At 31.7% G+C, this 16,870-nt stretch overlaps 1 protein-coding gene and 1 long non-coding RNA gene across 3 annotated transcripts; one reads left to right on the top strand and one right to left on the bottom strand.

The window, feature by feature from the left end:
- Nucleotides 1-140: 140 nt before the first annotated feature.
- Nucleotides 141-9,683, bottom strand: LOC105800426 (importin beta-like SAD2). Of its 2 annotated transcripts, none has more exons than XM_052621088.1 (22): nucleotides 9,387-9,683; nucleotides 9,155-9,290; nucleotides 8,946-9,033; nucleotides 8,666-8,815; nucleotides 8,178-8,340; nucleotides 7,292-7,476; nucleotides 7,031-7,204; nucleotides 6,341-6,486; nucleotides 6,137-6,260; nucleotides 5,849-6,029; nucleotides 5,547-5,706; nucleotides 5,320-5,361; nucleotides 5,031-5,149; nucleotides 4,750-4,948; nucleotides 3,846-3,977; nucleotides 3,034-3,137; nucleotides 2,688-2,867; nucleotides 2,173-2,312; nucleotides 1,903-2,042; nucleotides 1,575-1,726; nucleotides 1,199-1,325; nucleotides 141-1,099 (listed from the first exon to the last, which is right to left on the bottom strand). In XM_052621088.1, the coding sequence occupies exons 1-22, from the start codon at nucleotides 9,474-9,476 to the stop codon at nucleotides 936-938; spliced, it is 3,096 nt and encodes a 1,031-aa protein (XP_052477048.1). In that variant the 5' UTR covers nucleotides 9,477-9,683; the 3' UTR covers nucleotides 141-935. The 2 variants fall into 2 exon arrangements, with proteins under 2 accessions (XP_052477048.1, XP_012487018.1); XM_012631564.2 differs by having other exon boundaries at nucleotides 1,575-1,729; nucleotides 9,387-9,681.
- A 5,557-nt stretch (nucleotides 9,684-15,240) lies between these two features.
- Nucleotides 15,241-16,172, top strand: LOC128032714 (uncharacterized). The gene is made up of 2 exons (XR_008189003.1): nucleotides 15,241-15,659; nucleotides 15,760-16,172. It is a non-coding gene; the product is annotated as an uncharacterized LOC128032714 (long non-coding RNA).
- The last annotated feature ends 698 nt before the right edge of the window (nucleotides 16,173-16,870 follow it).

Genomic DNA, 16,870 nt, shown 5'->3' with positions numbered 1-16,870 from the left:
TCTATAATTTAATCAAAATTGCCAAATTCATAATAAATAGAAAAAATTTATGTTAAAATTTTCAATTGAACAAGTGTAGTAAAAAATTGATGACATTCTACCACGAAACCCGGTAGACTCTTAGCTTAATACCCAACAAATAATAAAAATAATAGCCGCAGTTTATTTTTCATTAATCCAACATTATATAAAAAGAATACTATCATAATTTTTTTAGTTATTACATTATTACAAATAGGCAACCAAGTTACCTAATAAGAACCCTCTGAAACCCAAAAACAAAATCTCCATAATCCAAAGCAAAAAAGAAAGAAAAAAAAATAGTATTCCATGATATTGGTTCACTACTGTACCTGGAATTTTTTTTTTAAGACTACCATTTCATCAAAATCATCATCAATACAAAATCTCTATATAACCTATATATATATATATATTGCCTATCTGATTAACATAGGAAGACAGCATAAGAGACTATGATTCAACCCGACCGGCAGTGAGGAAAGATCAGACTCCTCCATCCGGAAACAATTGATAGAGTGACCAAACATGTGAATAAGCAAAAAGAAACGGTGGAAGAAAAAGAGTGAGACTGAATGACACGACTGACTACAACACAGTGGTAGAGTTTGGCATTTTCTGCCAAAAGAATAGCCAGACTCACCAGACTTGACCAAAATTCACAACCCTGACTACGTGGCGAACTCTTGAGTTCCCTAATCCCGTGTTTTGCTTATGATCGAGAACCTGTACACACGCTAAGCTCCAAACAGATGAACCTCAAAAACCTTTTTGAGGTTCAATACCCTTCAAGGACCATATGGACCTATGAATGCTTTGACTGGACCAGAAACAACTCTTGATTTTCATTAAAAACCATAATTGAATGGAAATCATCAATACCTCATAGGGCAAGCCAAAAATTCAATCTGAACTCAAGAAGGAGCGGCTGTGGCGGATGCCTTCTCCATTTTCTCCTTTTCAATTTCTGCTCTCCTCTGTTCAGCATGCTGAGCAACACTGTTTGCAAGAGCTTGAAAATGGAAATCCAGTGTCTGTGTAAGGTTCTGGAACCTGATAGGATCCGATGCTTGCAAAGCTAGTAAAGAAAAAGTTGCTCTTTCAGACAATGCCATGCAAAACAAAAAGTAGAAAATGAACATGAAACAAACTGAAAAGGCCAAATAAAACATTTTACCTTTGACGGTATCAACAAAGAAAACAAAAGGGTCTACTTCATCAATTGGTGACAGTAACTCTTCATCGTCACTAAAGTCATCGTCAGAGTCAGAGTCGTCATCATCAGTTGGATGGAAAGCCTTAGCCTATAGAAAGCAATGTTGGGTGGAATCAAAGAGAAGATATGAAAGTCCAGGGTTATTTACATGTACATGTCATAAAATTAAGACCCATTAAAGGGTGCAGACATTCTCCCAAGGGCAATAAGGATTTTCATTCTCAGCACTTTAGATTTCTAGCCAGCCAAAGGAAGGGTTTTTCTTTCCTGCTAAATTGTGATATTCAGGATAGAAAGCCAAGTAATAAGAAACCTAAAGGATCAAAACAATGCATACCTGGGCAGCTAATTTTTGAAGCCTGATGTTATCAGCTTCATCCTCATCCTCTGCATCAACTCCCATTTCCTTGTCGGAAGCATTAGCATCATCTTCATCATCAGTCTGGAAACCATCCATATCATCATCTTCAACCTCTTCCTCATTTGCAGCTACTGTTCACACCCAGATATGGGAATAAAACCTCCAAAAGACAGCAAGGCAAAGCCAAAAGTGTAGGAAGTGGTTGCAAATCCACACACGAGGCATGAAATGCATACGCGCACCTCCACACACTCACACACACACATATACATATATATATATAGAGAGAGAGAGAGAGAGAGACCTGTAATTTGACCTTTGTATGCAACTAGTAGATCGAGGGTGGCCTTGAAGACACGCTCAAGAGCCTCCCCGGGAAACTGTTCACCGGGAAGTGCAAGTAGTGATGTAAGGCCCAAGCAGCACACTTTCTTATCATGTTCCCTGTAGCATCCATATCACTTGTATAGTCTCAGACAATATTAAAGGCAAAAATTTCATCATAGAAGTAATGATATAATGCTTAAGATTTGTGCAGAGTGAAGGCATCAAAGCAAATACAAAAACTACCTACCGCTTAAAATTAGCCAGTAGACCACTCTTTTTAACTTGTTGCAACAAATGGAACCACAGGTTGAACACTTCCGTCGTAACACAAAGCTTATTTAATATGCTGAGTGTCAATACTGCGTTGTAATAAACTGAATTGGCAATCTGGGACAAAAATGACCAGTGTTCTGTTAGAAAACCACAGGTAGGTGTATGCCCAGAAGAGTACATTAACATTTAAAAAAGCAAAAGTTGTTGCTATTACTAGCTACTTCACACCAAGTAACATTGACCATTAACTCAACATTGTAACAGGAACCCAACAAAGAAAATTTGAGACAGATAAAAAAGATGTTAAACTTAAATTGGCAAAAAATTAAAATCTTCAACTAGTGCTTTCTGATACATTGTAAAGATTGCATAACTAGCTTGAGTGGGTGCATAATTGAGGAACATCATATGTGTAATATTTGCCAAGACAATATGCATATGAAGTACGACATAATCTTGCAGAAAACTAAGGCAGTCCTGACACCTTACCACTTGTACAAGAAGACATTTTAACCTGGATTTCTCCGTTCGACGCAATCGGTCAAGTGTGATTCTCAGATATGGCTCAACCCAATGATCCACCTGCCCTCTACAGTTTTGAAACACTACTTCAATCAACTTGGGGGCTGGTTCAATATCATTGTCTTCTAAATTTTTATCAGCCATAACCTGCCAAAGAAAAAGAAAATGAGAATAGTCCTTATAACCAAATGGATACCAACATAAAGGTAGAAATATTGAAAAAAAAAACACAAACTGAAAAGTATATTGTTCATGTTCATTTTCCTGACAGTTTACCATCTACATGCAACTTTATTAGTAGAAAAGAACTCACAGATGAAATCATATTCCAAAGACTTTGCTGGTAGTCTGGTTCCTTGCAAGTAAGAAAATGTGCAGTTCCCCTGGATATATAGTTGTCCAAAGGAACCAAAATATCTGCATGAAAACAGATACCACTTAGAAACAACACAAAAAAAGTACGGACAAATTCAAAATAGATAACAATAAATTGCAATTGGATAAAGGAAGATTGAAACTCCTCACTTTCTGCTGTGATGTAAAATATTTATATGGAACTCATAGATAAAACAGAAATAGAAATGAAATATCTGCATTCTATGCTAATGTAATCCGGACATCTAGATTGCAGTGGCAAACTGATCCCAAAACTAGGGATAGTTGTCGTCTTAAGAACAACTCAATTTATTGTTTTTTCAGACACACGCATAAACCACAAGTTCAGATCAGTAACAGTAACATATGCATAAACCATAAGTTCAATTTATTGTTTTTTCAGACACATGCAAAAATATTGTCAATTTATTTAGCCATGTGTATCTTAGACACATACATAAACCAACAAGTTCAGGTAACATATGGCATATTGTTTTTTCAAAGGGCAATAGTATCACTCAGAAGATTATCATGCAGTTGACTGTGAAGAAAATCCATTAGTCACTCCAGTACAATTTCAGTTAATAACTAAACAACAAAGAAAACATTTAAACTGATTAAAAGCATGAAAGGAAATTTGGCCAAAAAAAAAAAGCATGAAAGGAAAAGTCAAGTCAACAATTCTAGAACATTCAGGTGTTGAAACAAAACAGCAACTAAGAAAAGCAGAAAATGTAAATAGATTCATACTTGGAAAGAAGTCTATAGCCCAATCAGCTAATGCTTCAATCATCAAAGGCCAAAGGCTCCACATTTCCAGGGATATAGTCGGAGAAAAAAAGGTCATATACGAGACAATCTCCAAGACTTCTTCAAAAACCTCTGCAGGAGAACAGAGAGAATAATAAAATAAATGACATACAATGATATAGGCTGAGCATCGTCTTATACAAGACAAATTTGGCATGATTGAAATCCAAAAGCAAATCTACTATTTGATTACTAAATTTGTCAACTCACTTTTACATTTCAGTCTGCAAAAATTTAAAACTCAAATCTTTTTCACAAGTAGTCCCCATACTGGGAATGATTTGAGCAGAGCATAGGCTTCCCTGGAGCAAGCCTTCAATTAGCCATTATCATTTTTTGTTTTTTGGTTATTTTAGCAAATGTGTTTATCAGTATATTGAATTCTATACAAACCCCTACTGGATCTAAACACATTCTTAACTGTCATGATAGTTTGATACAGTCTAAAGTCCAAACCAGTATGAAGTGACTAATCCTATAAGGATTCTCTTCGATCTACAGTCATATTTTATTTTTAAAATGAATGTATTTTAAGAGTAATTAATATCTAGGGATAATGATAAGCTTCCCTTTCTCCTCAAGTTGCATACTGTGAAATCAATGACCTAATAACTTGCACAATTTAAGAAAAAGCAGAAGCACCTTAACCACGGCAGCTTCTCATTTCAATGTTCACATCTAAACTTTAGATTCTAAACTCAACTTAAACTTAATACTCAGTCCAGCCTCATTTTACTTGTCAACTCTCATTTGTAGCAGGCTCTTATGTATTATATTTAAGCATATGAAATGATTAAAAAGAATCATTGAAACAGGAGGGGGAAAAAGAAGAAAACATATGTACCTTGTCCATCAGTTGTCAACATTCTTCGCATGATTGGAAGCAAAGTTGGCTCAATCTGAACAAAAAGTTGCGGAAGCCTGCTAACTGACTCAAGTATTGTGCTTATGGCACGCAAACAGCCGACTGCAGCCAGAGCACCAGGATCATCAGCTTCATCATCAGCTTCTGATGTGTTCATACACCTCCAAAATGCAGCAGCCTGATAGTAGATACATGAAAATACTTTCAGGTACAGACAATTTCAAACTTGGTATTTAAAAAGTTATATAAACGTGCATTACCAAATTCTGACACAATCCAAGAGCAAATGGTGCCATCTCCTCCCCAAACTTGTCAACTATAGTCTCCAGAGTAAAGACAAGGTCCTCATTCTCAACCTCATTCATAAGTTTAAAAATCTCTGCAGGAAAGAAATTGGAATGTATTGACCAAGTTGCCTGAATGATAAAGAGCAACTATATATCGTGAACATGATCCCAATTTTCAGAAAAAGAAGAAAAGAGAATGCCAGAAACAGTCTTCACAGCGAAGTTAATTTTGAGACAACCATCATTTTAGAATACCACTTACCATCAAGTAGTTGAGGAAGAATTGGACGAATCTCATTTAAATCTGCATATAAAACAATTTCTTCTCTGTTAAGCAGCCAATATTCCAATAAATGAAGAAATGAGGAGGGAATAGTCAAACCAGTGATAGCAATCTAACTACATATGCAATTTTGGTCCTAAGCTTGCTCAATCCAAATCCAACTTGTACAAATTATAAAACAAAATTCAAGCGCATGAGCTATATACCTCTGCAAGCTTCAACAAACGACCTCAATGCAAAAACTGAATCAACGCGAACAGGAAGTTCTGGATCACACAATCCAGAAACAACGCTATGCAATGCTAGGCGGAAATTATTCTGGTCGGAGAAGTTTATACGGGCATACTGTCCTGCTACCCAAGCAGCCTAATCCCACAATCACAAAAGCATAAAAATGAGAAATTTCTCACATCGAAATGACTACGTATGCTAGATACCTAGAAAAAGAGCAATGAAGTAGGAGCATTAAGATGTCTCCAGAAAAAAAGAATGAAAAGAAAAATAAAACCTTGGCTCTAAGATGACCAACAGGACTGCGGAACTCTGGGAAAACATGTTGCATTAACATATGTTCCAACTCAGATTTATAGGGCTCAGTTTGTTTCAGCTTATCACAAAGTGCTCCAACAGCAAGGAGAGCACCGTCCTTCTGTCGGTAAGGCTTATATTCTACCGGTGCTTCATCATACCTGGAACAATAAAGAATTGTACCATGAATACAACACAATAAATGCAAACCAAAATTAAATAATCCCAATATTGCCTGTCTGCGTTAGGCTTCAAAGTAACAGAATACCTCTTAAAAATTTCCACAATGAATTGAATAAACTTCTGAAGATTCTCTTTTCCACGTTTCCTGACTAACTCACAGACAAAGTCCATGGAAGCAGTCCTTGGACTATATAAATCTTCAATTATATCTGCAGTACAACAATAAAATGCATGAATCAGTGTGGCTTATTCAAGGTTTCCAACAGGCACACCAGGTTTGATAGCTTACCATATCCCTTCCTTACATACTCATGTGGATCTTCCTCCCAAAGCTTTTGATCATTGTCATTGAAACACATGAGAGGAAAGACTATCTCAAAAAGAAGAACATCAATCTGTGGCTGCAACAAAGTATACATGCTATTTTTCGAGATGCTGCATATAATTAAATGTTTTTCCAGTCAACATCCATTATTAACGATTCCAAATATAAATATACTTTGCAATATCAGAAAAGATGCAACGTCGTCAATAGTCTTGACACAAATACAATGGCCACAGATAAACAATACTACATCAATAAAGCACGAGGCAGAAATGTATAATTAGGCTTGTTGGGCTTTATTTGGTAACAAACAGGATAAAATTACACAGTATATAAAAATAAATTATCTAATTCATACTGCTACACAACTTTCATAGTTATCAAGGTAACACGATATGGTCAGAATTTCTTGGGTGATCATCATAAATCAGATAAGAAGCTCCACAATAGAGAGATAAAAACAGGTAATACTCTAAAGAGTATATTTAAAATAATGCTATCTTTCCAGTTAAATGAAGGGCAACCTCTAGCCTTGAAAATTTGGATGATCCAGTTACTTAAAAGACTGGCAAGCTTTGACAAAAGCATAACTGACCATCTTACACCAAGCAATGAAAATTAAAAACACCAGTTATGCAGGATAAAGTAGCAAACCTGCTGCCTAGATATTGAAGAATAAGGTTGGTAACTCTGTCAGGGAGATAGCCACCAACACGAATCACACCCAATAAATTTAAGTGGCATTCCAAAATTTTTCCAGCATAGTTCTTTTGAAACATTTGGGCAAAAGCCCTGTTTTCTGGATTCCTAAGCTTTAAATCTCCAAACCTATAAAAAGCCACCAAAATCACAAATAATATTAGTAATTTGAGGCATATCAGACTACCGAAAACATGTTGCAATTCTAAAACTTACCGAGTGTATAGCCTATTTAAAATATGAACTGTCCATTTTTTCACCTTCCACCACCCCCATGATTTCCTGAGCTCAGGATCTACAGGTTGGCCTTCCAGAGGCACAGGCCTCTCCAAAACATTTAAGAAAGGCATCATCCAAGCATTGAACAAATTTGGATCAAGTAATTGTTTTGGAATCTCCAACTGCAAAGTATAGACAGTAAGCCAAAGATGGCATATGAGTAGGACAAATCTTATAAAAACAGGTCACATGAAACTAGTTGCAGTTGACATAAAAACACTGTAGTATGAGTAATTTTGTCGATATATTTGGTAAATGATTTTTCCTCGAAACTCCAAAAGAAAAGCATCATCCAAGCATTGAACAAATTTGGATCAAGTAACTGTTTTGGAATCTCCAACTGCAATATATAGACAGTAAGCCAAAGATGGCATATGAGTAGGACAAATCTTATAAAAACAGGTCACATGAAACTAGTTGTAGTTGACATAAAAACACTGTAGTATGAGTAGTTTTGTTGATATATTTAGTAAATGATTTTTCCTCAAAACTCCAAAAGAAATGCACTAGTATAGATTGGTTAGGTTGCTTATCATTAGACTGAGTAGCATTTTGCAACAGCCTAAAAAGAAAAGTAAGACTTCCAACTATTTTATTGACCATAAAGATTGTAACAATAGCATTATATAAGATCACAAATCTGTGTCAAGATCATTTCAATTACAAACAATAGTATGCATAATTTCAAATAAAAATTCCTTTCATGAATATGCCAAAAGATCATCTAAAAAGAAAGAGAAAAGAAAAGAGAGAACAGAAAATAAAAAATAAAGAGTATAAAAAGGTCAGATATATGTCAGAAACTAGCAGCTTAAAAACTTACATAGATAGATGACCAGAAAATTTTACAAATAAGTTTGATGAGATCTGCTACTTCCAGAGCTGGTTTGTCTATCTGGACAAGTCTGTTGAATATATTGAGAAGATGAGGAAATGTCTCCTCAACAATGCGGTGAACTGGAGTTCTCTCCTCCTCGGACTTGAACCTAGAATGGTAAAGAAATTGATGACATTAGTATTGAAATGAAAATTTGAAGAGAAACAACATTATAGCATGCACCAACTTAAGAGAAACAATGAACAGTTGTTATTTAATTAAAAGATCAGACACTTCTTAGTAGACACTTCCATCTACATGTACTGCAATAAAGCATTAAAGCCATGGAATTGAATTAATCAAATACTTCCCATCACTTCAGCAAGCAAATTATATTCAAAATAAATATTGCACTGATACAAAGATAATAACTGACAACAAAAATTAAAGTAAATCATGCAGCTAAATATAGATAAAATATAGTATATACTTACTCATATTTTCTAGCAAGAATGCGTAACACAAACAGAGCCCCATAAACCTGCTGATCTTGTAGGTTATGTTTCACCCAGTCCAGAAGCCGAGGCCACTGCTCCGGGTAATCAGCATGTATAATGGTTTTGAGGCACTCACCCAATTGCACCCTGCAATAATACCCATTTGATTATTTATTGATGCATAGAGCAACTTAATCACACGGACTACAACTGCCTGCACTGCCAATGAAACAGTAAATAGTTCTAAGCAAACAATCGAGACAACAGACAATTGTACCTCAACAAAGGGGGAACTTGAGTAACAAATACAAGAATATGATCGCGAACCATATCTTTATCACTTTGCAAAATTTTTTGTTGCTCATCTACATTTATTAAGAACAAAATAAATATATATTCATATTCATAAACACGAACATAAACATAAATATTGAGAAATATTTTTTAGAAAAAAGAAATAATAGGATTTGATTGAAATTTTGATACTTGGATCAAGAGGAGCCCAATTCTTAGCAATGAAGTTCTTGAAATGAATAGAAGCAACTTGACGAACTGCCATATCACAATTATTGTCAACGATGATCTGTAACAGTCTCACCAAATGCTGAGGCGTATACTGAAACTGAAACCAAATAAAATCCAAAATTTTAAAAATTAGTAATAATAATCAATCCATTTATCTAAAAATAATAATCAAAACCAATAATAAAATAAAAACCTGATTCAGGCTTTGCTCAGCAGCTTTGCGTTCAGCAGGATTAGGATTAAGTGCAGCTTGAAGAACAACAACAAGACTTGGAAGATCCATATTTTCTTAAATCCGATGATTAAAAGTGGGAATTTAAAACCAAAAAAAAAATTTTGTTGGCCCAAGCAGCTTGAATTCAGCTCAATGAGAAGAGAATTTAGGGTTTCGAAAAGGAGAAATATCGGAATTTAAAATTAAAATTTAAAAAAAAAACCGTGAAGATTGCGAGTGAGAGCTGGAGCTAAACAGCTAGAGAAAATATATTTAAAATGATTAGGGTTTACGGTAGTTTAACTAAACTAAACTAAACCACCACTTCTACTCTCACGCGCCGTCCACTAAAAAATTGGTAAGAAACGATGCCGTTGGCTCTTTTCTTTAATCGAGGAGAGCAACCGCACGTGCATGCCTCCGAGCGTGTTTTTCACGTATCAATATAAATGTAAAGACTAATGCCCAATAATTAAAAATGAAGATTATTTTTTTAATTAAATTAATATTAATAAAATTAAAAGCTAAATAAAATATGATTTTTGATCCATTGGGTTGTTGGATTAGCTTAGTTTAAAGGAAGTAAACGAAAATTGCTTCTTCTTCTTTCTTTCTTTTCCTTTTTTTTTTTTTTTTACTTTATCCTAGCCTTCACTTTATTCGTTTTAAAAGCTTTTTCTGATATATGCTCTTTTTTCTGTTTAAGAAAATAAATAAAATAAATAAATAGTAAGAGATCGCTTTCAAAGCATAACTCCTTTTTATTCGTGCCTAGATACTCGATAGTATCAATTTTTTCCTTTTTTATTATGAAAATAATTGTTTGATATTCAAAATAATAATTAATCCCGCAATTTACGTATAATTTTTAGATGGTGTATTTTAATTACTTTTTATCTATTGTTCATAATAATAATTTCCTCTTAATTTTAAATAATATAATTAATTTGAAAAATAAAAAATTAAGTTAAACAGCATTTAATTATCATAAGATAAATACAAAATATATTATATTAATTTAAGAAACACATTTAATCAGGGTGATTAAAAATAATTGTTAAAATATGACTTTCCTTCCAAAATAAACTCAAAACTTTTTCACTTAAAAACGAAACAATTTTAAGAATGCATGCTTCATAATGTGAACACTTTTTTAAATATCAGAATATTATATTGTCTTACCATCCTTTATTACCTCTTTGATGCTTCATTCTTTTTATTATTCCTAATAATTTTTCTTCTTTTATCGGTAATTTTTTAGATGCTATTTATAAAGGTACACCTAAATTTTATTTGATATAATTCTAATAATAATTAAGTGATAAATAAAATACTTAGAGTTCTATTCAAATAATAATACTATTTCACATCAATAAATTTAGCACAATTTTTTGAAAATTAAAAATAATACAATTTTTACCTCAATAATTAATAATTATAATTATCATATTTGTTCCTATATTTTATGCATGGAATTTTATTTGATAAAACGTTTATTTTAAAATTAGCATAATTTTTTAATTAATTAGTTTAAATTAAAATATAATTATTTTTAAGTTAATTTAGTAATATCATGGAAATTGAGTAGTTTCTTTCATTCAAAAGTTTTTCCAACCTCGTACTTTTATATATAATATAGATTATAAATTATTAACGTACATTTGATCTCAATCCTTAAGTTACAAATTCTTTCAATTTACTCCTTAATGCTTTTAAATAACTTTATTAATCATAAAGAGAAACACTGGAGCAAAGAATTGTTTATTTATATTTCATTTAAATACAATATAGATTTTTTTCAATATTGTAGGTCGGATCATTGATTTTCAGTTGAATTGTCAGTTCAATAATAATTAAATAAATATATAAAATTTATAAATCACTCAATCAATTGACTCCTCATTTTATGTCTTAATATTCGATTTTTTAATCAGTTCACATTGATGTAGTTTGTATCATGGTCTATACCACCAATTGAATCGGTTGAACCATTAGTTTTCGGTTCAAAAGGTTGGACCTTGACATCACTCGATTTTTTCATTGTATTGAAACATTATGTTATACGTTATTTGCAATAAATCCTCAAAACAATGGCTTATATTTTAAATTAATCCCTAAGCCTTAAAATATTCTAATTGAAGCTTTAAAATATTAACATCATCAATCACATCCTTCTTCAGCGTAAAGTTAATTGGGGCATTATATGACAACTCAAATCTGACCACGACATACTTAAAACACATAATACAAAATTTAAACTTATGTATATCTATCGTGGAAATCATTTGAAATTGATGTATTAAAAAATAGATAGTTTAATTAGAATTGAATAGTACCATTTTTTCAATACACCGATCCAAGTTGTCCATTCAATAAGCATGAAAATGTTTAAAATTAGGATAAATCTCAAAACTACACATGGACTTTAGTCAAATGTAAATGTATAATGTTATACTTGAACTTTGATTTTGTGCAATTGTATACAGCAAATTTGATTTGATTCAATTCCACAAACTACGTACTAACACAATTATCAATATGAAACCTTTTTACATTTAAATATTGCATATACAAATAATTATATTTATCTAATATAAAAATAAATTGACGTATCTACTTTTCAAATGTGTATAATTGAATTAAAATCAAAGTTTCGTGTATACATTTAAACTACAATAAAAGTTTCATGTGCATAATTACGCCAATTCAAAGTTCATATATCAAATTACACATTGGATCAAAGCTCATTAGTTTTAATATTTAGATTAAAATATGCCACAAGTCCCTGTACTTTATTGAGATTTAATCCTCTACTTCTATTTCTAAGAAATTAATCCCTTTACTTTTTAGATTTCAAAATTCAAGTTCAACTATTAACATTGTTAAATTTGTTGGTGTGACCTTTTGAAATAAAAAAGAACTCATTTGATAATCACGTAATTAAAAATGACATTGTAATTATCTCAAAATTAACCTATTAAAGAGTTTGACCGAATTTTAAAATTTAAAAGTAGAGAGATTAAAATCATAAAAAAATACGAAACTAAATTTCATATTTAAAAATACAAAAAATTAAAACATATTTTAACCTAAAACTTAATCCTTTAAAATTGGTTAACATATTTAAATATTATTCTCATCATTCGTATTAAGATTTAATTACTAAATTAAACTAACAAAAAAAAAACTCGCCGATTGAGTCTTAACTCGATTGGCATGGGTATTATTGTCAATGCAAGAAGAAGTAGATTTGAGCGCGTTGAAACGTATTATTCTCGTATTTATGGTTTGGGAATGAACTATAAATAATTTTAAGCATGATGTCAAAAAAGCATACATAACCAAAATACATAATGAAATTGTTCAACAATGTGTAACATAGAAGAGAAAGAAAAGCCCAAATATCCAAATAGGAAGCAAAATTTTATTTCAAACTTAAAGGCCCAAATATAGTATCATGTTATTCAAATTTCCTTTCTTCCCCTACCTTCTCTTTTTAGTTTTTTCTTTGGTTCACAATTTTTTCGTTTTCTGTGTCAACAATCTTGGCATGAAACCAGCACTTTGTTTGTTCTTCTTCTTTTTTTTTAATCTCTTCTTAGCCTTAGCAACGAGGATATTGTCAAAATATATGAGATATTGTTTGCTGCCAATAAGCTTTTTGTTATGCCACGAAGACAGATCATTAATTTTTTTTCAAATTTATTTTACAATTTATGAAATTTCTATTTAATCTAGAGGTGGATTGTTATGGTGGCTTAAAGGGGTTTTGACCCTTGGAAAATTTTGATTTCTTTCTTAATTTAAAAAAATTCATTGCACTTTTTAATTAAAAAAGTTAATTATATTTTTTAAAATATTTGAAAATTCTCATTAATCTCACAAATATTTTAGAAATTTTAATTAGACCTCAAAAATTTTTTAAAGAAAATCTCATTAAACTATTAAAGTTTTTAAAAATTTTACTAGGCACCCAAAATTTGATGTATTTATATATTGCAATTAACTTAAAGTAATATGAGATAAATAATAAATTATAAAGTTTAATCATTGTAGACAAAGATGTTAGGATTTCTCTTTTACTACAGACTCACATTATAAAAAAGGGATCACTTCCAAATCATTCTTCATAACTTCACAAATTAAAAGTTCAAAAATCAGAACCTAAAGAGAAGATTTTAGGGACTAAAGTTTTTTTTTTCAAAATTTCAAGAGATCTCTAAATAAATTTCGAAGTTTACTGCTTCAGTTCTAAAGAAAGCTACTCTCCAATCTTATTCAACCAATATAAATGTGGCTAAACCTGTTATTCAATATCAAGCTTAGAAGACCATTGAAGTAGAATTATGCTTCCAAGATCAAGCCTAAATGATATTTGGATTAAAGTTCTCTTCAATCTGGTTGCATCAACACAAAGAAAATAAATTTTTTCTTCAAAATTAAGTTTAGAAGACCTTGAAGCAAAATCATTTGTCCAATATCAAGTCTCGAAGACCTTTAGGTAGCATTTGGTATGATGGAAAGTGTAGCGACCTAAAAATTTCGGGTACGGGCGCTAGTCGATGTAAAATTGTAAATTTGAAAACTGAATCTCGATTTTATTTGAAAAAAGGAGTCGCCACCGATCTTTTTTCTAGGTGTGATCGGACACCTACAAAATTCTCTTTTTAGAAGAAAAATTGATTTTTAAACTTTTCTAAAAAAGAGGTAATTTTAGGTCCACGTAAAATCCGAGAAAATTAGGGTTCGGAGTCGATTCACGCGCAAGGAAGGTATTAGCACCCTCGCGACGCCCAAAATTAGTATCTCGTTAAACGCGCGTTGTCTTCATTTTCAAAAATACGAGTTCAATTTAATATTAATCGTGATCCGATTGAAACACGATAATTTTAAAGCACAACAACTTTTTCTTTTTTTGAAAACATGATTTTTTTAAAATACGAGAATTTTAGAAACACGAATTGTTTTTAAAAAAACCCGAAAATTTTGAAACACGAGATTTTTTTGAAATACGAAAATTTATGAAACACGGTCAATTTTTTTAAAAACGAAAATTTTTGAAAAACGAATTTTTTTTTGAAAACACGGAAATTTATGAAACATGGAATTTTTTTTTTTGAAAACAAGAAAATTTTCGATATACGAGAATTTTTAAAAACACGGGAAATTTTTTTTGAAAACACGAAAATTTTTGAAACACTGGAATTTTTAAAACACGAAGATTTTTGAAACATGAGAATTTTTGAAAACACGAAAATTTTTGAAACCCGATTTTTTTTAAGAAGTACCGTATTTAACACGAATAAATGATATTCATCCCTACATGGCGATGAAATCATCGAATTAGTGCCAAATCGATTCAACTTAATATTTAATCATGATTCTATTAAAACACGAGAATTTTAAAAAATGAGAATTTTAGAATATTTTCGATTTTTTTTTTTTAAAAGGGCGTATCGTGTTTAACACAAACTGATGATATTCACCCAACATAGCGATGAAATCAACGATTTAATATTAAATCGATTCGTTGCCTTATTTATTAAAATTATTTAAATTCAAAATAAAATAAAATTAAATTAAATTAAAAATATAAATACAAAAATATAAAAATACATAAAGTGCTATTAATATTAAAACGAAATAGCATAAAAATACGAGTATTAAATTAAAAATGAAATAAACAAAATTACCGAAAATATCCAAAACACGAGCTTCGTTGAACGAGTTACACAAATTGAACCCTTTTTTCCTTTTTTTTTTCTCTTTTTTCTCTTCTTTTTTTTGGCCTGCTGCCTTTTGGGCCTGCTGCTGGCGTTGGGCTGGCTGGCCTGCTGCTGGCGTTGGGCTGGCTGGCCTGATAGGCCTGCTGTTGGGCCTGGCGTTGGGTTGGGTCTGCACTTGGGCTGTTTTTGGCCTGTTTCTTTTTTTTTTTGCTTTTGCCCTTTTTTTTGTTTTTTTTTCTTTGGGCTGCTGGGCTTGGCCTGGGTATGCAGGTGGCGGGTCGGGTCGCAGTGTTCGGGTCAGAGTCGGTTCGGTTTGACCCGACTGTTAAATATTTTTTTTCTTTTTTCTTTTTCTTCCTTCTTCTTCTTCCTTCTTCTTCTTCCTTCCTTCCTTCTTTCTCTTTTTCTTCTTCTTTCTCCTTCTTCTTCTCCGTTCGGCCTCCTTCACGCCGCCGCTGCACCGCCGTCGCTCCTCCCCTCTCTTCCTTTCTTTCCTCTTCCTCTTTCTTTTTGCTGCTGAAAAAATGTTTTTGAAACTCTCTTTTTCTTTTTTTTTTGATTCGTGGGGGCCTTTTTTTTGGAGTTTAAACTCCTTTTTATAGTTGGTTTTGCTTCTTTTTTTGCAGGTGGCAGGTGGGGAAGGCCATGCCCTAGGCCGGCGGCCGGAAATCGTGGGGCAGGTGCACGAAATCCGTCTGATTATTGGGGATTTTCTGACATAAGGACCAATTTGTAAATGCAGCAAAAGTTTTGGGGCCGAAACAAAATTCTGAGAAAGTTTAGGGGTCAAAACGTAATTTCAAAAAGTTTATGGGTCAAAATGTAATTTTATGAAATTTAGGGGTTAAAATGAAATTTCAAAAAGTTTAGGGGTTAAATGTAATTTTTTATTTTTTGTATTTTTTTTGAATTTTTTTGTAAAAGAAACGAAATCGAGCCGGACAAAATTCAGTGATTACAGAAAGTAGTCACTTTCCTGAGAAATTAATCAGTTAGAAAGTGATTCTAATGTCTAAATAAATATATCCAATTTTATTTACTTTCCTTGGAATCAAATTTCCTTTAGTCTCATGAGCATGACAATGTGATTCCTATGTAAATTGGAATGTTAAAAAATATTAAGACAAAATTAACCCTATTTTCTATTGGTTTAGAGTATTAGTCTATCAAAAAAAAACTATTATAACTTCTTTTTCCTACTACTTGATTTTCTCTATTACTTTAAGAATTCTTTGCAAGTGATATATATACATGATTTTTTAAAAATTTATTCAAAAACAAGCTTTATATATGCATTATTATATTTACAAAATATATGTAGGATAAATTTGAAACAAATTTGCTTTCAATTAACATTATAAATTAATTTTTTAAATATCAATTAAAATTTATCATTAAATATTTAATCCAAATGTTTATTAAGAATAAAGTTTATTATAAAAATAAAATATACTGAATATTATATTTTATTTAATAAGGGTATTCATAATTTATCATTACTTTCCTAAAAAAGTACTTAGTGAATTAAACGTGATAATGTAACTTTTCCGAATTTTTAATTAATACATTCTCATGCATACCAAATATTGTAAAGTAATTAAAATCATAGCATGGGAAAGCACCAAATACTACCTTAAATCTATGCTCTCTCCAAATTCATTTTCAAAATTAAATTTCAACAAGTCATGAAGCAAACAACATTGACCTAAAATAAATTCAACCATCTTTGAAGCAAAA

The sequence above is a fragment of the Gossypium raimondii genome, chromosome 9 (genome assembly GCF_025698545.1).
Source record: "Gossypium raimondii isolate GPD5lz chromosome 9, ASM2569854v1, whole genome shotgun sequence".
Lineage (NCBI taxonomy): Eukaryota > Viridiplantae > Streptophyta > Magnoliopsida > Malvales > Malvaceae > Gossypium > Gossypium raimondii.
This window is presented reverse-complemented; position numbering and strand designations above follow the sequence as displayed.